Below are 23858 nucleotides of genomic sequence, written 5' to 3'. Positions count from 1 at the left end.
TATTAAATTCTTTTTACATTGTAATTTGATTATCTTTTAAAATAATTTGACCGACTTTAATTAAAAAAATAAATATATTTTTTTACAGCCATTTACACCAGTTTTTCTTGATCCACTGTTTACGTCTTGTCCAAGTGCTGCTCTGCACACAGCAACATGTGCACACACACCAGTCAGCAGTCTGTGGTGAGAGGTTTGCTGCAGTCAGACAGCTTGATGAAGTGTGTGGAGGCCAAAGAGAAAGAAAACCATTCCCCCCACCCCTGGTGTAGACTCCAGCCAAACAACAGCAACAACTAAAAGCACTCACATACAAGTTCAACTATAATGGTGATAATACATCAGTTGTTTAGTCAGTTGTTGTAGATTTACTGTTGTGTGAAAAAGAAATTACACCCTCATTCATTTTCACAATTTTAAATATCAGGATATATTAAAAATATATCTGGACATCTTAGCAGCCTCTATCCATCAATCTTTAAAGGGTTATTAGTTATTTCCAAATAATTTGAAACTCATCATATTACAGTGAGAAAGTTTATTCCCGGGTGAAAAAAATATTCAAGACAGCTGCAAAGCTTCTCATGACTGGAAGTCCCAGAAAATCCCCCAACAGTCAGACTGAGCAATGTTGAGGAAAAACTGCAACCCCCCCCCCCCCCCAAAGAAAAAGCTCTAACATTTAACATGCTAACTCAGGACAGCAAAGTTCATGACTGAACAAGTATGACTCATTTGTAAGGGTTGCCAGGAAAGATTCCTTGGAACTGATAGAGGGTATACTTTCTTTCCACAATGACTTGTTACAACTTGTTCTTTGTCGCTATATTTAACGAGTTTTCAGACCCCCTTAGTGACTTTTTTTTCCTCGTGGCCACAAATAAGTATTTCGTGGGCACGTTATACTATTTCGACGGCACGAAGTAGTATTTTGTGGCCACAATTTATTTATTTTTGGACCATGTCATCAGAGGGGCTCCGTACATAACAAATGACGCCCATAAAGAATTAAACTGTATGCCATTATAAGATGAAAACAAAACTAGATTAGCTGTTGCTGACTGCCCACATGTGGTGTTAGGAGGCGCACCTTAATTTAGGCCTATAAAAATGATCTTGTTTGAATAATAATCGCGATTTGTGGACAATACAAATAACGTGTACAGGGAATATAGAGCATTTGTTGAGTGAGACAACAAAACGTAAAATCGTAGTTTGAATGTCTGAAACAATAAAAGCTCCACGTGTCAAAAGTTCATCTCCGCAACGCAAACACAGAGAGACTGTATCCGACGTGGAGGGTCATTCTAATCACGTGAACTCCTTTTAGCCGGAAGCTTAGTGTCAGGGCTGAACCACGTGATCAAAATCTAGGACAACTCTTATAAGGTGTAGTCAGATCCTTGAACGACATTTATCGTTTAACTGACACAAAATTAGTACAGAAAAGCGGGTTGTACGGGTGGGCAGTTCTAAAGCCCACATTGCTCCGGTGTCTATATCGTGGCTGTGGCACTGTAGCGGGTGTTAGCCCGCAGCAGCTGACGCTCTTGTCCGCACCTTAATCAACGTTTTGTTCTTGACACCAGACCAGGAAGTCAGATCGTGACGCCTACAAGCTAGCTGTTACATTAAGCGATGACAGCAGAAAGGAATTCGAAAACAAGATACATGGTTGTAGTTTGATAGTAAACGACGCCGTTTAAGAGCCGGGAAGCTAAGCTGAAAGATTCAAACTCTCGCATTTGACCTGGTTTACATTCAAGTCTGCTATCTAGCTTGTTATTTAGTCATCTGGAAGGATTGACGCTTCCTACTATTAGCAGCTAGTTACCGCTAGCGAGTCGGTGATGGCGGTGGCGCACAGAGTCTGCTTTGTGGCTGGATTTTTATTCATATTACTTCTGCCTGGGTGCGAAGCAAGAATACACAAGCTTACATTGAAGGTAAGGCGACAAATTATGACAGCGCTAGGTCGGGAGCTAACGGTGTGTTGTTTTCCTCTGCTCCCGTCGAGCGTCTTACTACCCAATTCGTATGTTGTAATTAACTCTTAATGGCAGAGGACGGTCCAAACATAATGTCGCGTTGGGTTTTGTTATGGGCGCACGAGAAAAGCTACCAAAGCTTCTTAAATCTGAGTCTTAGGAAACATGTTTACTGACTGAACCCCAACAGCTGAGCTCTACTTGTTTGTTCTTACAACCAGAATGAAATTCGCCACACCATCGACCTCAACGACTTTGGCTTCTACGCTAACGGAACTCTGGATGTCCACCTGTATTCACTGCGAGTCCCGGACACTCAAGTGGACTTCAGCAAGTACCCAGTAAGTCGTGTGTGTGTGTGTGTTTGGTTATATGCGGTGGTTCATTTACCTTTCTTTTCAACAGGTGGCATTGTGTTCTTCAAAACGATAGAATTGAATTACAAAAAGAAAGAAACTAATAATAATAATAATAATAATAATAATAATAATAAAGCAGGAACAAATTCAAGCTAGATGTAATGTTGTACCAGGCAGTACCGTTAGATGTACGGTTTTATATATTAATATGAACTGGCACATCTATTACAAATGGGTCATTCCATTTCTATTCATCATTTGTTTGCATAAAACCTTTAAATCTGAGGCCACTTATGAATACAACTATGTCAAAATGTTCTCCAGCCTCTCCATAAATGTAAATCCACATCTGTAATTCGGGACAGGTGCATCAACAGTTGTTTGACTTTGAATATGAAAAAAATAATAAAAACAACTAGCAGTCCTGTAAAGACCCATAAAACTTATCATATGTGGTCAAACTAAAACAAAAGTTGAATGAAAAGAACATTTTCTTCATTTTTGTTACTAAGAATTTCACGTTAAAAAGCATTCCACGTCTTTTGTTTTGCATTATTGTAAAATACAACTATATATCATTGAGAAATGAGGACTAGTTGTCTGTTGCAATGTGATTTTATTTTTTTTAATTGTGTCTCTCAAATATGGCTCTCTACTTGACCAATGCAATTTTATTGTTGTTGTTGTTGTTGTTTTCATATTTAACTAGTCAATACAGAGTGGTTGTTGTTGTTGTTTTTATGTATCTATCCCAAATTACAGATCCTGGTTAATTTTCATGATAGAAATTACCAGTGACAATCTCAAGCTTTTATCTTTAATAGTTTATGCCATATTCATGTTCAAACTGTATACCTGTACAGTGGTACGCTTATTTTTTTTGAGCACAAATTCACTAAGGTTGGTGTAACTTGCTCAATTTCTTACTGACTCTTAATCCAAGCAGAAGACCCAAATAAAGAACAAATTCACTGGTTTTCACTCAAAATATGCCTTTTGGACAGAGACTCAAAATTAATGCGTGATTGGAAATGAAGGCTCTGAGTTTGCGTTACTTTATCTGTGGAATTTTTAGTTTTTGTTAATAATTGTACAGCGTCTTGGGTTTTAATAAACAGGTTCACTGTAGCAGATCTATAATTAAACCCACAGTCGCTGTCCATTTTGTGTAAATGGACAGGAAATTATAATCATCAACAGATTTTTTTTTTTTAATTTATTTTTTTAACACTGAGGCTTTGAAGGGAAAAAAATGTAACTATATGTTTGTTAACTGCTTGTTAAAGTATTAATATCTTGACTCGATTAGGCTGCAGACAGAGTTAATGAAGTATTTTTGGCCCAGCTAACATATTTGTGTTGTTATTTTGTGGTTTCTCTATGTAATGTGGCAATATTTTCTTCTATTTTTGTATATTTTATACAGTGTGTAAAGTGTTTGTTAGGTTTACCTAAAAGATTAATTCTGTTCATCTGGATGTAGCGTTTTCACTGGGAAAACTGTTTCGTCACTCATCCAAGTGATGTCTTCAGTGTCAGCTGATTCCAGGTTTCCCAACTTTATAAACAGTACATTTGCACAATGACTGAAACTAGCACCACTCATGAAGGTCAAAGATCAGTGGTTATGAGAATTTGCATATTCATTATCAGGAGACTGACCTCACAGCCCAGAACATCTTTTTAGCAAAGATTTCTATTTATCTTGGTACAGAAGCAAAAATAATGAATAGAAACAAAATAAACAGACAACAAAATTGGTCTCAGAATCAGTTATCAGGCTAATAGTTCATTTAAAACAAAAGGATTCAATCTGAGCTTTTTTCACATTTTATTTATTTATTTTACAAGTGGCACATTATCAGGAAAATCTGCAGATTTTACCTAATAGTATGAACAAAGATGGGTAAGTAGTGTTATAACTGTTTGTATACATGCTCATGCTGGCTAATGGCGATCAGGGTTTTTTTTGTTTGTTTGTTTGCTTCTTTTTTTTTTGTTTTTTTTTAAGTTCTTTCTTCCCCAATAATTCATCAGACTGAAGGACTAATGAGCTAAAACATAAATGAAATCCATCCAGTTATTCACATTTCATTAGAACGGCCACTTCTCCTACAGTATAGATCAGGATTTAATCAAACCATCACACAACGATCATCTTATGGGTCTTCACCTGAATTACTCAGCTGCAAGGTCTCAACAAAATGTGCTGTTTTGTGGGGAACAGCTTGTTAATTGTGACTATTCATGGGTCAGATGAGCTACTACGTCACTGACATTTTTTGTTGTTTTTGTTTTGTTTGTTTTGGGGTTTTTTAAATACAGGGAAAAAACATACAATGAAAGTATGCATGAACATTGCCTTTAATAAGCCTCTGTTTCCTAGACAGTTGTTGTTAAACATTCGAGTGCACTGTAAGCAGTGTGACCACTGAAGTAATGTAGTGGAGTGCTTGAAACAACAGTGAGTTGGGCTAACCTGACACAAAAGTCATGAAGCAGCAGCAGTGAGCTCATCAACCTTTGGTCTTGTGTTTGCGATGGTGTCAAGTGTCATGTTTTAAGAGCTGATTTGACAGTAAAAACTTACAGATTGAGTTAGTGTGATAAAATATATGTGTTATAAAATAAATAGAGATTTGAATCAGCTGCTTTTAACCCTACTGATTAACGTAATCCCACTTTCTTAAGGTTGGGTTCAGCCTGTCCAGATCGCGTGTTAATGGAGTCTTGTCCTACACAGTAAGTACATCATCATAAATATTTGTCAACATTGTACATCATTATTTTCAGACCTTTCAAAATCAGTTGTGCAATCATGTAGGACAAGGACGACCTTTTGTTGAAATGCACTTATGAAACTTTTGTTATTATGAATGCAGGTGTTGAGTGTGTGTGTTTGTGTGACGTTTCCCCTTCTAGGCAGAGGAGTTGAAGACATGTCTGCTCACTCAAAATTCGACCAATGACGAGCCTCTCATTCGTTTTCTCATTAATATCAAGAAACAAAGGTGTGGATGTTTCAGCACCAGTATTCAGAAATGTTTGTTACAGTGCCGTCGGCAGCTCAGTGTTTGGAGGCTAACTGTTTGTGTTTGTGTAGCGTCAATGTGATTGCTGTGGGTAAACAAGACAACATACTGATGGCGAAGGAAAAGGTTGAAGCAGATAAAGGTTAGTGTTGACCACACAAATACCAAAATTTGGATTTTGCTTCCTTCAGTGGCATCATTTAAACAAACTACACTTTGAATTTCTATCCCACCCCAAAACAATTCTATTTAAAGTGTTCTATTGAAGGCTTGTCTTTATTATTATTTGATAAAGAGAAGAGTAACTCAGATGTATTCATCAAGGTTCTTCTGTTTTTGTGATAAAGGAGCAGGTGTTTGTTTATGGTATTTACATAATATGTCATAATTTCATATAGTCTCTTATATATTTTACACAGTGTAAGGATTTTCATCAAATGCACTTGTAGCTCTTTCCCACTAGTACTTACTCTGCTCGACTCGACTCTGTTTTGGTCATTTGCCATTACAGTCGAGTGTCAACCAATGTGCGTGGGATCTTCATAACAACGTGGCTGAAAGTGCTGTTATGTCATTTATATGTGGCACGAACGCCACAACAATGGCGGGCGTCGAAGCAATTTGTATAGCTACTGTTCAGCGTGTGGCTTTTTGTCACAGTCTGGGACCACAGTGTTGATTTTTGTGAACAAGACGCTCTCACGACTCAAATACTGACATCACTGACTAACCAATCGGTGTTATGCAGTCTGTTAACATAATTTTTGGATCAACTCTGATTTGTGTGGAACCCCGGCTGAGTAGGCACTAAAAAAAGTACCAGGTACTACAAGCCTAAGCCGAGTCAAGTAGGTACTAGTGGAAAGAGGCTTTGCTATTATACTGTCCTTTGTTTTCATTAGACTTTGCCTTTGTTTTTGTTTTCTTGAAAACATCCACCTGTGTATAGAATGCTCGGAATAAACTAAATTTCTATCTTTGTGCCTGGTATCTGCACTTGTGCTCTGTAGATCAGGAGAAAGTCAAACGTGCATCAGAACAACAATCAAAAAATCAGGATAAGTCAGCGGAGCACCAAGAACTAGCGGACAAACGGAGCGATGACAAGAAACCAGAGCAGGCTGTGCAGAACCCAAAAGCTGAACTTGTTAACGTGACAGGGACATTCAATGTATGTTTTTCTTGTTTTTTGTTATTTTGGTCTATTTTTAGTGTGATTTAATCCCAAAATTAATTTCTACGCTGTATTTCATTTTAGCTAAGCAGTCGCCACCATGTGACTTTAGATTTGGATAAAAACGGCAGCGCCTACAGCTTCAGTGTAAGAAAATCCTCCTTAGCCAGTATGCTCAGGCATGTTTAAGGGCAGGATTGTCTCTGACAGGAAGTGTTTTCTCTTTCTCTCAACAGTTCCGCATGCGGTTTGGCTCAGAGGCGGAGGGCCTGTACAGCTTGAAGTTCCACTACTGTCGAAACAGCGATCCGGGATTTAACAAGCCCTACTCGTTTGCAGTGAGTTGAGTATTTTTGAGTTTATAAAATGCACACTCACATGCGTGTGTCTGCTTACCATGTTGCGTGCATCACAGGTGGAAGTGACGGAGAAGAATCCCCATGGCTACCTCTCTGCAGCGGAAATCCCTCTGCCTCGCCTTTATCTTTATATGGCTGGAGTTTTCTTCATTGCTGCTCTGGTCTGGGTGTACAATCTCATGAAGCACAGGTACACGGGCACAATGAAGTAATAGTGAACCACACTGTTTTGCAGGATCGGAAATTAAACAAAAAGAAAATCACTTGCATAATCTGGGAAGCTCTTGCTACAAAGTGTATGATGGAAGACTACGGTTAGGGCCACTGGCTCATATGACGCCATAGTGAAGTGAACACAGTTTGTAGTGTTTATTGTTATAATCACTCTAACATGAAGCATGACAATATTTGCTAATTGGCACTAATTAGATCATTAAGCATAGGATCCTGTTCACACCTCAGTGGAAGACTGTGACACAGTCACTGTTTTACAGTGGTTGTTGAGTAACTTCAAGTACTTCACACTCACTACAAGGAACTTTTAGTTTATAAAGTTTAAAAAAAAAAAGACTTTGGCTGCTTTGACACATCATACTTTACAACGCAGCCTAAATACATTTTTTTAAGAAGATATCTGAAGTATTTGCTCCAATCATGACAGTGAAAGAGCACTAGCTACCACTGGCCTTCCTCTAGATCCCATTAGTGCCCCGCAGGACTCTACAGACATGCCCATAGATGCTGCAGCCTTCCCACTAAAGGAACATAAAGCAGGTTTACAGTGATTTACTAAAACGTGTTGTCCTTTAGCCAACTTGGCAGCTATAGCTCTGACACAGTGTTCTGCTGTGGCTTACTGTTGCTCTGGAAGTGCTCATAGCCCAGAAAATACGGAAGAAAGAAGGAAAATTGAGTTACAGAATAAAAACATGCAATCCCATGAACTGCTGGATTTATTAAAGATGGCTGAAACGCTTTCTGTGCTGACATGGCTCGAGCTGAGCTAACAGGTTTGCATTCCAAAAAAATAAAAAAAGACTAACAAAACTGAGCCGCTGAGGTCACACGGTATCCTGCCCCAAAGCATTTGCCCAACATTTTCAATTGCTTGACTAAAATTTACATCATAACTAATTATTTGGATGAACCTTAAGCAGTAGGAATAAAAGCATTTCCTGCAATGTTTAAACATCTCTTCTGTGTTTGTTTGCAGTTACAGTGTGTTCAAGATCCACTGGCTGATGGCAGCGCTAGCCTTCACAAAGTCCACGTCACTGGTTTTCCACAGTGTAAGTGCATCACCACCACAGCACAGTCTGAGTTTGAATCCTCTCATAAAAAGAGACTCACTGAATTCTGACCCTGTCCCCGTCTCTCTCAGATCAACTATTACTTCATCAACACTGAGGGGCATCCTATTGAGGGCTGGGCCGTCATGTATTATATAACACACCTGTAAGCAGAACCTCAGCAGAATCGGCGTCTTAGCCTAGGTTGTATTTGATTTGTATTACACACACAAAATGTTTGTATCCTTCCCAGGCTAAAGGGGGCGCTCCTGTTCATCACACTGGCGCTGATTGGTACCGGCTGGGCTTTCGTGAAATACATCCTGTCCGACAAGGAGAAGAAGATCTTCATGATCGTCATTCCTCTGCAGGTGAGCAGCAAATCAAATGGTGTTTGGGTGATTTTTATGTGTATTTGCTTTGATGGCTCGCCGGTCGTGCTGCAGGTCCTGGCTAACGTCGCCTACATCATCATCGAGTCTACAGAGGAGGGCTCCAGCGAGTACTATGTGTGGAAGGAGATCCTCTTTCTGGTGGACCTTATCTGCTGTGGAGCCATCCTTTTCCCTGTTGTGTGGTCAGTGTGATATCTGTTATTGAATTACATTTTAGTCCCAAATTAGTTTTGGGGGCTAGTGTTTAAAGTTACTAAGATTTCTGAGATAAGAGGATCAGTATGGGAAAGTGGAGCATGTTTGATAGAGTAGAACGCCAGATTAATTCAACTGGGACGGGACCAAAAGCATTGCCGTCCAGCCCTGCCTACTTGATCAAACAGTCATGAAAATTTTCAGTTTGAAGTTATAAAACAAGAGATAAGTAGTTTCTTGTAATTCGAAATGAACTTTGTGTTACATGGTGTATGCATGCAAGTTTGCCCCAAATAACAGATTCATTGTATAACACGTCTCTGTGTTTAAAGGTCAATCCGTCACCTACAAGAGGCTTCTAGCACCGATGGCAAAGGTGAGTCCTGCTGCAACTACAGGGCTTTAATAGGTGGAGAGGTTTTGTTCTGTGTTTAACTTGGTGCATGTTTCTTTCAGCTGCCATGAATTTGGAGAAGCTCAAGCTCTTCCGCCATTATTATGTGATGGTAAGAAGGCCCCCCTCCTACCCTCCATTCATCTGAACAATCGGACCAGTAACAGATTTACCAGTTACACTGAACTTGCCTCTGACAATGTTTTTTAGCAAAGCAAAATTAATCCTGAGGAAAAGGAAGATTTTAGTGTGATTGATATTTTTTTGTTTTTTTTGTTTAACCGTGCAAATTTAAAGAGTTCTTACTGAAATGTTTTCTGTCATTTTAGATCGTGTGTTACATCTACTTTACAAGGATCATAGCCATTCTGCTCAAATTCACTATGCCTTTCCAGTGGCAGTGGTGCTATGAGGTAAGACGATGACGGTGCAGCTACAGCAGTTGTTTGTAAAAAGTCGAGGACAGTCTGTGCTCTCTGAATCAACGATTACTGGCAATACTTGCCTGATGTGAGCTGGTATAAATCTGCCAGCACATTACTTATTTAAAGCCCTTTATTACTTCATTACAGTTGATAAGGAGCACTGTATTCCCCTCTGAGGCATGATGGGATATTAGCGTTGCCTGAAGAATGTGAAACAGCGCATATGTTAAAAAGGCCCTGTGCTACTTATTTGTTTGCAAAGAAATTTTCCGGATGTTGTGGACAGTGTTAAGACACTTTCTCCTGTCTGTTATTAAACGCACTGTTTCTTCTTCAGTTTCTGGTGGAGGTGTCGACTCTCATCTTCTTTGTGTTGACGGGCTACAAGTTTCGCCCAGCATCCAATAACCCCTATCTCCAGCTTCCCCAGGACGAGGACGACGTCGAGAATGATGAAGTGTAAGCGTGACACGTCTGTATGAGCCCACACCTGGCATTTAAATAACTTATCCTGTTACTGAGTTCTTACTCTACCTGATTCATTTATACTTGGAGAAGTTATAGAAAGTAGCATGTCTTCAAAGTATGGTTGAAGTAGCCAAATCTCCTCATGAGTCTTTTATTGAGATTTGTTGTTTTTGTCCTTATTAACACAAAGTGAAAACACTATGATATAGCATAGCATGTGTGCGTGTGATCATAAATGAATATTAAAGGAAATTGGTAGAAGAAAACATTACTTTATGAGTGATAGTAGTTGATTTGTTGATTTGATTTGTTGAGCTGAAACAATTCTAGTAGTGCTGACTGTCTATTTAGTCCCATCACATAAGGAGGAGGCTCGTGTGGGTAATGTGTGGCTAAATGTTTGTTTTTCTGTGATTTCCATAAGATTTAATAATTACGACTGAACTAAGCTGAAGGTTGAGAAAGTGTTTGCCATTAAAAGTGCTGCTGCTCTTCTGTTTGTGTCCAGAGTGACTGAGTCAGGCGCACTCGAGGGCATTTCCAAAGTCAAGAAGACGTCCAACGGACGCGATCGCCAGAAAGAGTCCACCTTGTGAGCAGGAAGCTGCATCTTTGGGAGCGGCCAACTAAACATCCCGAGGCCAGCTGACAGAAAGGGGTACACACACACACACGGACCAAGGCTCCCCACTTCCAGTGACAGCTCTCCTATTGAAACTCTTTCTGTGGTTGCAGTGGTTGTGCCCACTGTCTGGCTATGCAAAAGAAAAAAAAAAAGAAAAGGACTAACTTATTGGACGCTCTCTGTTTCCCTTAAATGCTCCACCTAAAAACTGAGAGGTTTCGGGGAGATACAACCACATGGACGGGTGGAGATATGGAAAGGAGGTCTGATGTTCTGTATGTTTCATTTCTCTCACCCCCTCCAAAGATAATTTTTTAGACACTTGCTTTTGAGTGTGTTTATAGCAGCTATTTAAAACGGTACTTCTGCGAGCCTCTTAGCTGTAACTATTCCTGTGCAGAGTGTGTTTTGTGTGCGAGTGAAAGTGAGACGACACAGGATTTGGCTACCCCCACCTCCCCACCCCAGTGACAATAGCCCATACTCAGGTAAAAGGCTAATCAGTATATTTCAAATTTAAGCATCCATCTCGTGTTTCATTCCCATTGTTCACGGGTCAGAAAAATCCCACTTTATCACCACACAGTACCGTATGTTTTTTTTTTCTTTTCCTCTTACATGTATGATTTGTATATTGAAATATATGGTTAACAAGAAGTTGTATATTTCAATATAGATTGACTTATTACATATTGAAATGTTATATTTCAGTATTATTGTTGATGTTGGAGACTTAAGCGTTCCTCCCAGCCCGTCACTCGGACTGCTGCTGTAATTTAGTGCTTTAGTGGTTTGAGGACAAGTCCAGTACACCTCTGTGAATACAGCCAATATGGTGACATGTGAAGATGTAGGCAGATGAACAGGTTTTTTTTTTCTCTAAAATAGGCAGAGAAGTTTGCCCTCTGCGTTTTCAATGACGGCCTTGTTCTTTACAACCCCTCCCCCCATCTCTCGTTTGGCATTGCTGTGCCAACTGGGCAGAGAAGTGACCTAACTGATCATTTTTGAATTTGCCTGCTTTTGGTTTTACCTTTTTGCTCTTGATGTGAAGCTTATTTTATGAATTATTGGTTTGATATTAGGTTTTGAAAAGATCAGCAATGTGTGTGCAGCCAAACTGGGTGGATGGCCATTTGTAAATAAGACTGCTGACACAAAAGGAGGCACATAACACTTTGCTGAGCAGTGCAGAGAGGCTTTGTGCAGGGCTTTAGACAGTTCGGGTTCAATCAGATTTTTTTTCCTCTTTTTGGATAGACAAACAGGTGTGGCGATGAGGAAAGACTACTGAGATTTTACACCAATCACTCCGGTGCAGGGATGACTCCAGTACCTTGGAGGGAAGGATTTAGCAGTGGGTGAAGTTCACTTTAGTTTCAGTGAAAACATTTTTTTTAATTGTTACAGAGGGCTGTTTGGTGTCTGTATCAGCTGTCACAATAAAGTTCTGCAAAGTTCTCAGATTACACTGTTATGTATCTGTCATTTTTGTGGTTCTATTAAACTGCATAGCTTGCAATAAAATAATCAAGATGGGAAAAGAATTGTGCTCCAGGCATGAAGAAAAGTGGGGAACCTGCATAGGAAGGAGACACATTTGCCCCGAGCTTTGGCTCCTCCTGTGCCTGGTAAAGGGGCACCGACTTGACAGAGCTCCTTCAGAGGCCCACACATTCAGCTGCTGTCTGCACACACACAGTAGTACTCTGCATGAGTCAGCTGATTGTGATGCTTACAACATGTTGAGGGTCTGACCTGCTGTTTCTTCATTTACATGATATGTAAAGTAACTACTGAGCAGGTTTTGCATGACAGCCGCCAAACCTTTCCTGCCCATCTGTTTATTGAAATTACATCTGCCACAACTTTAAAGGTGATTTATGGTACTCTCGTGCTTCACATCATGTAGTTCTTTAAGTACAGTGACTTCATGTTCAAGAAAAATGTTTGAGATGATCTGAGCTTTGTGACATTTTGTATTATCCTGCTGGAAACAGCAATCAGAAGATGCATACCATCTGGTCAGAAAGGTATTGACCTGGTCAGCAACAGTACTCAGGTAGGCTGTGGTGTTTAACTGATGCTCAGTTGCCACCAAGGGGTCCAAAGAGTTCAATGCTTTGTTGGACTTTCAGCAGGTCATCTCGACGATGCTTTCATGCCTAAATGCACCTAAATGCCTGAAAATGTGAGGGAACACTTTGAAAACACATTAGATCTCAATGAAGGGGAAAATCAATGCAAGTTAGGAATACCTTCTTTTTCTTAACTTGGTAACATTTTTTTCCCTTTAGAGCAAAATTAGAACTAAACACGTGTTAAACAGCAGACCCTGCTCTCTGACTTCCTCCTGAGGTTCGTTCGAAGAGTTCCTGCAGTGGGAAATTACCTAAGTTAAGCAGATTTCTTGGGCAAAGTTGCAAAAATGAACCCATCCATGTAAAACAAACTAGTTAATAATCTAAATGTAAACTAGTACATTATTTTATAAATGAAGCAACCCAAGGAATTATATCACCTTCAGCTTAGTATGTACACACAATTACATTTTTTAGCAGCAACATTTTGTACAGCAAGAATGGCAATCATTTAATGTGGAGCACACTCTGGGAGCAGTGGGCCGGACCAGTCAAACGCCCTTTCTGTCAGTGTAAAGATGTCCTGTTCATTTTTTTGTTACTGTTGGCCTAATGTTTAAAAAATATATAGTGTAAATTGGAAAAATAAAAAACCACTATAAGCACTGTTTCCTGTCATTGTCAATGGGGGATGTGGTCATCTGTAGGCAAAGCTGTAAAGCTAATGTGAATAAAATTAAAAGTACAAAATCTAGCATGCCAGTGTATATATATTTTCCAAAAGCCGAGTGGGCCGGATTGGAGTCTTTGCCAGAAGATTCTGGGCCCCGGGCCTTAAGTTTGTCAGCCTTGCTGTAGAGCAGTATACATGTGGGATCTCCATCCTCACTTTAACCCTTGCTTGCACAGCAGGCAGTGATTCATTACTAATGGAAAATTTCGAAGCGGAAAAAAAAAACAGAAACGGGAGGGGCGGGGTTTCCTCTGTCCGGTATTGGATACAGTTGGAAGTCTCGAGGCTGCTCCGCCCCTCCGTTCTGCGAGCTGCAGGCAGACGCCGGTGCTCACTGCAGTCACTCCGCAGTGCATCCAGCAGCAGACTGCAGTCTCCTCACACCGCGCCTCCCTGCGCTCCCCTGGCAGGTGGAAAGGACACTTATAGAAGCACGCGGGGTCGCGACCATGTAAGTATCATCTCGAGTATCTTCTAGTTTAAGAAACCGTCCGGTGATGGTGATGTTTGTGATAGTAGTTGACTGTTATTTTGCAGGAGTTTTTGCGGCGTTGCGCACAGGTAAAGTTAATTTGTTTGCGTCATCGTTTATCGGCTGCAGGAAAATGCATTTTCAAGCTGCTCTAATACATCAGTGTTAACAATAATAATAATAATAATAATAATAAACAATGAAGATCACAGTCCGCCCCGTTACTACATCACCTGTATCTGTGAAACGCCCTTCCTCTTTAATGCCTTTTTTGTAAAGTTGGAATAAAATTAGGATCTGAACAGGTTGTGATCACAGCGGGATGCGATGAGCTGCCGATCTCGGTTCTTCCTTGACCTCGAAATGCCTTTGGATTGATTTAGAAAAGACCCAGCCTGATGATGCAGCAGATTCCTTCGCTCTCTCCCTGATTGCGTCGCACTGAGGCAGGAAAACGTGTCCTGTTTCACCTCCGCAGTGCAAACACGCCGGGATGCAGCACAGCAGGCAAACTCCGATTTCTACAGTCTAGCGCCTTTAAAAAAATAAAAAAAAATTCTGTCGTTATCATTGTCTTTCATTTTAGAACAGCAGTCCTTTGATTATTTAGAGAAACTGTAGAGTTATTCTACCCACACAACATCCTTTCGCTACAAAATCATTAATGCTGTTTGTCTTTCTTCATCACTCTTTTAACTTGTACACAGACAGTTCTCTTAGTTGTTTCCCATCAAATGATTCTTTGATACTCATGAGATTTTTTTCCTCTTTGTTACGTAAATCATTTGCAAACATCATTGCCTTGTGTGTCCTCCCACAGGGCTTTCATCTCAATCTTTGCTATTCTGGCCCTTGTGGTCTCAGCTGAAGGCAGTGTTGGGTAGGTGGAACGCTTCATGCAGATGGCATTACAAACCTATGATAGCACTGAAATGTTCCAGTTTCAGTTACACGCTATGGTTTTCAAACATGGCTTTAAAGTGGAGGTGTGTGTCCTCTCAAGGAGGAAACTTTATTCTTTTATGAGTTATTTACAAGTTTCTGACCACTTATAAAATGTGTTCAATGTGCTGCCCATTGTGTTGGATTGTCAATGCAACCCTCTTCTCCCACTCTTCACACACTGATAGCAACACCGCAGGAGAAATGCCAGCACAGGCATCCAGTATCCGTAGTTTCAGGTGCTGCACATCTCGTATCTTCACACCATAGACAATTGCCTTCAGATGACCCCAAAGATAAAAGTCTAAGGGGGTCAGATTGGGAGACCTTGGGGGCCATTCAACTGGCCCACAACGACCAATCCACTTTCCAGGAAACTGTTCATCTAGAAATGCTCGAACCTGGCACCCATAATGTGGTGGTGCACCATCTTGCTGGAAAAACTCAGGGAACGTGCCAGCTTCAGTGCATGAAGAGGGAAACACATCAACATGTAGCAATTTCAGATATCCAGTGGCCTTGAGGTTTCCATTGATGAAGAATGGACCCACTATCGTTGTACCCCATATACCACACCAAACCATCACTTTTGTTGTTCCAACAGTCTTGGAGGGATCCATCCAATGTGGGTTAGTGTCAGACCAATAGCGATGGTTTTGTTTGTTAACTTCACCACTCACATAAAAGTTTGCCTCATCACTGAACAAAATCTTCTGCGTGAACTGAGGGTTTGTTCCAATTTTTGTTTTGCCCATTCTGCAAATTCTGTGCACCGATCTGGGTTATCCTCGTTGAGATGCTGCAGTAGCTGGAGTTTGTAAGGGTGCCATTTGTGAGTAGCTAATATCTGCCGAAGGGATGTTCGACTAATGCCACTCTCCAGTGACATGCGGCGAGTGCTACGCTGTGGGCTCTTGCTGAATGAAGCTAGGACAGCCACTGATGTTTCTTCATTAGTGACAGTTTTCTTGCGTCCACATTTTGGCAAATCCAACACTGAACCAGTTTCACGACACTTAGCAAGCAGTGTGCTAACTGTAGCATGGGAGATGGGTGGTCTCGTAGGGTGTCTTGCATTGAAATCTGCTGCAATGACCCGGTTACTGCGTTCACCAGATATCAGCACTCGGCAAAATAAATATCACTACAATTTCGATCCGCTCCTCACGTGTTAACCTCTTCGACATGTCAATGGTTGTGAACAAAGAGAAGCTTGTAAATAACTCATGAAAGAATAAAGTTACGTTGAAACCAAGCACACCATTGTTTTTCTTGTGACATTACCAATAAGTTTGATTTGTCACATGGCCCTCTTCCTATTGGAAAAAAAAACACAAACTGTATCCAAGATGGCCGACTTCTAAATGGCCACCATGGTCACCACCCATCTTGAGGAGTTTGCCCCCTCACATATACTAATGTGCCACAAACAGGACTTTAATATCACCAACCATTCCCATGTTATTACGGTGTATCCATATAAATGGCCCACCCTGTACATTGAATGTTTATGGAGCTTCATAGTAGACACAAGTCAGCTGAATTCATCCCCAGTTTCTTTATGAACCTGACTTTTTCTGACAATGTAGCGCTGCGGGACAATTAATGTAATTAAACAGTCTTCTTGTTGCAGACCCAGTACCAACAGCAGCTACTGCACAGAGTCAAAGGAATGTCTGGAATATGAGCTGATCTGCAAAACGGATGAGTATGAAGTGAGTGAAAGCTCTCAGCAGCCAGCAGTGCAACACGCGTTTCCGACTCGTCAAGCTCGTATTTCTCACATACTGTGTGCTTGTGCGCGTTCGTGTCCAGGTGCGGCACTACAGCCCCACTCGCTGGGTGTCAACAGATGCTGAAGCCTATTTCATGGGAGTGGGTGCGGCCATGGCTTTCAGGAGACTCTTCCAGTATATTACCGGAAGCAACGAAGGAGGTAAGAAGTCGACATACAGAAGGTCAAATTGAGCTTTGATGAAGTGCATCAGTGTTTGGAATGATGATGACGGTGGTCATTCAGGTGTCCAGATGGACATGACCGCTCCTGTCCTGGTCAAGATCCCAGAGAAGACCAAGATGTGGGAGCCTGCTATCTACACGCTCAACTTCCCACTGCCGTCAGCCTATCAGGACAACCCTCCAGCACCCACTAATGACAAGGTGAGCCCTCGAATTGCCCTTGCCTCTACTGAGGTCAAACGCTCTTTATCCTGCCGGTAACTGTGTAATTCAATCAGTGATTTTCAGCTTTCAGATCAATAGAGATCATTGACGGGTGCACGGTACTTAGTGCGACTGGCCCTGCTGCTGCTCTCACTCAGCAGAATAGAAATGCATAGTGCTGAGTCAGCAAGGCACCAGTGCTCTCTGTTTTCTGATTCTTAACAGACGAATCGGCCAATCACATGGCAGGAACTCATGTGTGTAAGCATGTAGAGACGGCATCCGAATTTAAGTGAGCCAGACTACTTCAAGCTGACAGGAAGGCAACAGTAACTTAAACAACCGCTCGTTACAATCAAGGTTTTCAGAAGAGCATCTCTGAATGTACGTCACACTGGATCTTGAAGCAGATGCGCTATAGCAACACAAGACCACACCTGAAGTGCCATTCCTGTCAGCTAACAAACGGACACTGATCTGATCTCCGATCTGATGAGTCTCGATTTCTGCTGTAACATTCAGATGTTTGTTGTAAAAAACACGAACACATGGATCCATCCCCCCCTGTGTCAGTGGTTTAGGGTGGTGGTTAAGTGTGGGGGATATTTCTGTGCCGCAAAGAATTGGGGCGCAGTATAAGCAAGGTGTACCTACTAAAGCTTCCAGGTAGTGTGTATAACGTTACAATGATCAACACACTTGTTTCAAGCAGTTTATTTTTAAACTATCGACTCTGTGTGCTGTCAGTGACAGCAGATGGTCGTCTCAGTTCCACAGCTCTTGAGGACACGGGAGGCTTTATAAGGCCCAGTGTAACAATTATTTTGAACAGTGTATCATGCAAAATTTCTCTAGTTGATCCCACAAATAAAAAGATCAAATTGTATATAAGCGTAAGAGTTTCTATTACTCTAAAGCAGCGGTCCCCAACTCCCGGGCCTCAGACCGGTACCGGTCCGTGAGTCATTTGGTACCGGGCCGCGAGAGTTGAGGCTCAGGTGTGAAATGTATAGTTTTCAGGGTTTTTATCGGTTTTCAGCGTTATTTTGTTATCATTTTGATCGCTAACTCGGTTTTCCTGGGTCTTTTCACTTGTGTTATGAATAAATTTTCTTTTTTTTTTAGTTTTATTTTGTTGTATTTATCCGCAACACCTTAAAGGCTGGTCCATTAAAATATTGTCGGGCATAAACCGGTCCGTGGTGCAAAAAAGGTTGGGGACCGCTGCTCTAAAGCTACTCTGCTGCCCTTCCACTTTGTTTTCCACATGTATTTCACTGTACTGGATTCTTCTCTGCATCCATCGCACAGCTGTATTTCACTGAGATGCCAGAGATGGACGTGTACGTGAGGAGTTACGGAGGCTGGATGCTGTCGGTCACCTCCAGGCTTCACGCCCACCTGCTGACCAAAGAGCTAACCAGAGTTCGAGCTTCGTACAACCACAGCTATCACTACGGAGTCGGCTACGACAGGTGCTACGCATGTCTCATTTCTAATTTTCTTTGAGGGAATCCCTCATGACTGTGTCATCATGTGGTTCTTTTTGCTCTAGTCCATGTTGTGCACTCATTAAACAGTATTATCTGGACTTGTACTGCTGCACAAGGCATTGTCGCCTACTTCCAACTCTAATGTTCATGTCTCTTCTTCGTTTCTTGTGCGTAGCCCCTTGAAGCTGTTGAACAGGCACAACGAGGTGTGGTACATGGCCGAGGGCGAGCCAGTTTGCTCAGATCCACACGAGCCGACGCCTGCGCACACACCCCGTCCGACTCCCACCAACTCGCCCACAGACTTCCCCTTCGAGCCTCTCCCAGACAGCCTCTCTGATTCTGATTCCCCCTCACTCACTCACTCCGACCTGTCCTCAAACGCCACGTCCAACTCCACCTCACAGCTGCCCTCTGACACACCCACTCTGTCCCCATCAAACACTCCACCCAGTTCTCCATCTGATCTGCCTGCTCAAGCTGCATTCAGCAATCCCCAAACGTCCACCCAGATCCTGCTGGAACCGACGTCCAACTCCTCCGATCCCACCTCTGCGAGCCCGTCGCTGGAGCCCCAGTCTGGCACCACTCTGTCGAACAGCGTGGCTACCAGCCCCGAGGAGACACCGGCCGACACTGAGCCTGTGGTCGAGCCAAACGATGCTCATTAGCAGCAGTCAGATGTGATTCAAGCAGCTTTTCCAGATATATTTCTATGTAATCTAAACAAAAAGCAAACAGTGGAGGTGCTTGAGTCTGCGTGTGACAGACGGACCTGCTGTTTCTCTCCTTTTCCTCCTTTTCTCACTATACCCCTACTTATGGCACCGAGTGTTTAACTGTGTGTTCTATCGCAACTTTGCACCTGCAGCTTCTTGAATCACTGATCACGTGCACTTCCACTTTGTCATTCCAATCTTATCCCACCGCTCCAGCGTAGATTTAAGTGAAATCTATGTATTAGTTAGAAGGTTAGTAATCTGAGTTATTGTGCTGGTTGATAGATGAAATGCTGGAACGAATTAATAGGCCAGACTTAATTATCTCAATGCTCAGTTTCACACTGAAGTTCTTAATATTTACTGCCTGGGTGCAACTTTCTAAAAGTTTATGCGTTCAACTTCTTCATCACTTTCGTGATGTATGTAGCAACATATTCATTTTGCATTTTCATTGGGATCTTTCTTGCAATCTTAGACACTAACTAATAATACAAACAGTTCCCAGATTATGACTTTGTATTTCACTTTTCTTTCCAGTATGTTGGCCCAGAAGAACCCCCAAAACTGCAGCCATATGATTTGTCAGCTCCAAACTTAGATATGTGCAATTAAATATTTACCAAAAATACCTTTCCTTTGCAATACATTTAACCAGTATGTTATGGGAATTAATAGAGTAATCAAATTTCAACATTTATACCAGAACAGTATGATTGTTGAAAGTAAAACTGGACTCCTTGGCTCTGGCCTTTAGTTTTTCGATTAATGTTTCAAAACCTTTAAAATTACTTTCCCTGCTAAACTTGACCAAAAATAAGAAATGTTTTGTATATTCTGTTACTTTAAAGTGGTCAGAAGTGTTTCTCACCACTAGGGGTTGCTGTAGAGCAGTGCTACGTCTCAAACTCTCTGAGCAATCTTGGTTCTGACAAGGTGGAACTACTGAAGTGGCCAGTTAGTGTGTTTCTGGTAATCTCCATATGGTACATGGTACTGTAAGCAAGGGTGATACAACAAGAGTGGTAACGGCTAATAATAATAATATGCCACATCTTTATCAGTAAAGAAGAAAGTCACTATCATTATGTTAACGTAAGCAGCTATTTAGCTTTGTGGGTGTTTTAGGGAGTAGGAGATCAGTGTTTCAGCCATCAAGGATGTAAACGTCTTGGTAAGAAATACTGAAAGTTAAAACTGTGTTTATCTGTAAAGGAAATTGTTATATTTAATGTAATTTAGCACTGTGTAGAAATTAAGAAGTTCAGTCTGCCCTCATGTAAAATCTTGATTAGTCATATTTTCTCTAGAAAATCACTCCACAACCACGTTGCTGTAGCCATGTCTGTGTGGGTTCTCTCCGTTTAGCTTTTAGCCCAGCAGTGGCACTGCTTCGCAAACCGTCTGCTTAAGTGTGACCTATAGTTTCAACCAACTGCAGTAAGACTGCTCCAAAGATCTCAAAGAATCCCAGTTGATCAAACCAACGCAATAAAATTGACATGTTAATGAATTACATCCTCTATTGATGCATCTCCGAGCTACATGCTGTATATATACACAATATATACACACTCTGTTTCTGATGAAGATGCAATAAAATAAACATGAACTCATGTTGGACTCATTTTGTTGCTGATGGACTTCACTGACTAAAATGTTCAATTTTCCTTTTATTCATTTGTCAGTGAACGCAACTGAAGGGGAATGACCCAAATGGTCTCCCACATGTATTCTGGTTCTATTCACATGGAACGACATCTCCCTTGCAACCAGGAGAAATGTGTCAAAACTAGTGATGGGTCCAGCAACACTGACGCACCGACGCTTGTATCAAGCTCACCTAGCGATGCCTGTATCGGTGCATGCGTCGCTTTAAGAAAAAGTCACGTGATCGATACAGCCGCTGTATCGCTCATTGGCAACGCGCCAAACTGTTTAAAAGGTTCCGCATCCGTCAACGGAATGAGTCGCTACCAGAATAACACAAAATTACTGCAAAGATTAAAAAAAAAATACACATCTCTCCATAACAAAATGGAGCCCGAAAGAAAAAGAAATGTTTCTGCTGTGTGGGATCATTTTGATCTTTTATCTGGAAATAAGGTAACTGTTTGTCTGTCTTTGTTTCAGTGTAATCTATCAGAACACCTCCTCAGTGTTTAGGCATTACAGAGCCAAACATGACAATGAACACAGGTAGGCCTATATTGACACTGAACAGCTTCATCATCATTTTGTTTTATTAATATGTGTTTTATTATTTTGAAATCAAGCATCTAGGAAGACTGTTCTGGGCCAGACAGTCCTGAATTTTATTATTAAGGACTGCCAACCCCTTAGTATTGTGGAGAGTGTCGGAGAGAAACATTCCAAGATCAGAGGATCCTTTAACGTACTGGGGGAATAGGAAGACACCTTATCAGAACCTTTTCCACCTGGCTTTACAGCTTTTGTGTACCCCAGCTTCATCTGTGCCTGTAAGTTTTTCAAAGCTGGGGAAATGGTGTCAAAAAAAAAAACGCAATAGACTAAATGCAAAAACAATGGATGAAATTATTTTTCTGGATAGAAATTTATAATAAACTCTGAGTCAATTACATTTAAATGGGTAATATTATATTCACAATGCTTTCCTTTTAATTTTCACTTAATGTCATTCACAATATATTTTAAAGATGGTAAATGGAGTGGTTCTTATATAGCGCTTTTCTACTCATCTGTGCACTCAAAGCACTTTACACAACTTGTGCATTCACCCATTCACACCCATTCGCACAAGCACATTTTTCTAAGTGCTTCATCACACACATTCATACTCCGATGGATGCAATTTGGGTTAGTATCTTGCCCAAGGATATTTGGCATGCAGACTAGGGGAAGCCAGGAATTGAACCAACAACCTTCCGATCAATAGATGACCTGAGCTACAGCCACCCCAGATGTCTACAATATTTGAAACATAAAAGATATAAAATGATTCCATGGAAAATACAATACCTTACAGTGTATACACGTATGACTAGGTCATTGAATCAGTGTCTGCTGTGAGTCTCAAGTAAGTTGCCTGCAATGATATTTAATGTCCAGCAGGTGTCAGTATGGAGCAAAACAGCAACACTGTGTCGACACAGTATCGATACAGTTTGGGGAATGTGCTGAAACGCTTCACGAGGCCTCATCTACCCATCACCAGTGTTGGTCAAGTTACTTGAAAAAAGTAATCAGTAATTAATTACTGATTACTTTTTAATTTTAATTATATGCACCATTCTCTGACTGGAAGAAATTAGTTTAACATTTAAACCTATTTTCTGCACATTCCAGCACATACATACATATATATATATATATGTGTATATATATATATATATATATATATATATATATGTGTGTGTGTGTGTGTGTGTGTGTTTACACTCACTCTTTCAGATGCAAGTAAAACACAGCAGAAAATAAACAAAGTCAAAGACTAGCGGTCCTTTTGCTCTATTTTCACCTGTAAAGCAGGACTAGGGTAGGCGGAGGGTTATCCTGGTGCAGGTGTGCCGCAGCGGTCAGTGGAAGGATACGGCAGTTTCTTTCTGAGTTTCCTATTACGTCGTAGCGCACTCGTTGCTTGCTTGGAAGTTTAGGGGTTTTTTTTCGCTGTAAAAAGAAGTTTTCTTCCCACGCACAACGGACACTAATGTTTTTGTCACTTTTTACGGAATCAAACTCAAAATAAGGTCAGTACTTCCACGCTTTAAACGCTGCACGCTCATACTCTCTCCCGCACTCGATATATGATCCATTGTTGATCTGCACACAGCTGTTGTCACACACGTTGCACTCGCTTATGTCACTGTCATGAGACATTCTCGCAAGAAAATCACGATTTTAGTAACGCAGTAACGCAGCGTTCCTACGGGAAAGTAACGGTAATCTAATTACCGTTTTTGCAATAGTAATCCCTTACTTTACTCGTTACTTGAAAAAAGTAATCGGATTACAGTAACGCGTTACAAGTAACGCGTTACTGCCCATCTCTGCCCATCACTAATCAAAACCTATATGAAAGCAAGGCTGGAGCGCACCTGCAGCCCTGTAGCAACTTTGTCAATATTTGTGGAGGAAAATAAGCAGTGAATGAGAATTTTATGAATGAATGAGAATAGTATTATATCGTTAGCGATGTATTGTGATAATATCGTACCATGGGGTGTTTGGTGATTCCCACGTCAAAGCCTAGCACTGAGGTTGGCAACCTGCGGCTCACGAGCCACTGTACCGTAACCGTAAGCCTATTTATACATTTACTATGTGTCATTAATACATGTACATACATTAATCTATCCTGTCCTAATTACATGTAACATCCTTGTTACCTGAGATTGCTGCTCTTTTTCTCCCTTCATTTGGAAGGAGCTCAACAGCGCTTTTGAAGCTGAAGGTTGCTAATGCCTGGCCTAGCCAATAGCGAGGCTCTAAAAGAGCCAATAAGAGACTTTAGGTAAGTTATATAAAATTATCTTGTCTTCTCAATAAGATGAGGTCACATGCTGTAAGTGTG

General features: G+C 41.1%; 2 protein-coding genes across 2 annotated transcripts; both read left to right on the top strand.

Moving 5' to 3' along the window:
• Positions 1-1356: 1356 nt before the first annotated feature.
• Positions 1357-12169, top strand: gpr108 (G protein-coupled receptor 108). Its single transcript, XM_006804361.3, has 18 exons — positions 1357-1946; positions 2210-2329; positions 5039-5089; positions 5270-5358; positions 5451-5521; positions 6390-6550; positions 6638-6700; positions 6790-6891; positions 6969-7102; positions 8126-8201; positions 8294-8367; positions 8455-8572; positions 8648-8778; positions 9124-9167; positions 9248-9297; positions 9515-9598; positions 9948-10069; positions 10587-12169. Exons 1-18 carry the CDS (start codon positions 1851-1853, stop codon positions 10672-10674), a joined length of 1674 nt encoding a protein of 557 aa, XP_006804424.1. The 5' UTR covers positions 1357-1850; the 3' UTR covers positions 10675-12169.
• A 1660-nt stretch (positions 12170-13829) lies between these two features.
• On the top strand, positions 13830-20933 carry soul5l (heme-binding protein soul5, like). Its single transcript, XM_087841578.1, has 7 exons — positions 13830-13968; positions 14810-14869; positions 16565-16646; positions 16747-16867; positions 16952-17091; positions 18406-18569; positions 18763-20933. Coding segments are annotated over exons 1-7 (1065 nt in total). The 5' UTR covers positions 13830-13966; the 3' UTR covers positions 19259-20933.
• Positions 20934-23858: the final 2925 nt, after the last annotated feature.

This window comes from Neolamprologus brichardi, chromosome 6, assembly GCF_056152115.1.
Source record: "Neolamprologus brichardi isolate AB-2024 chromosome 6, ASM5615211v1, whole genome shotgun sequence".
Lineage (NCBI taxonomy): Eukaryota > Metazoa > Chordata > Actinopteri > Cichliformes > Cichlidae > Neolamprologus > Neolamprologus brichardi.
The sequence above is the reverse complement of the archived record's forward strand: the minus strand, read 5'-3'. Positions and strand labels throughout refer to the sequence as shown.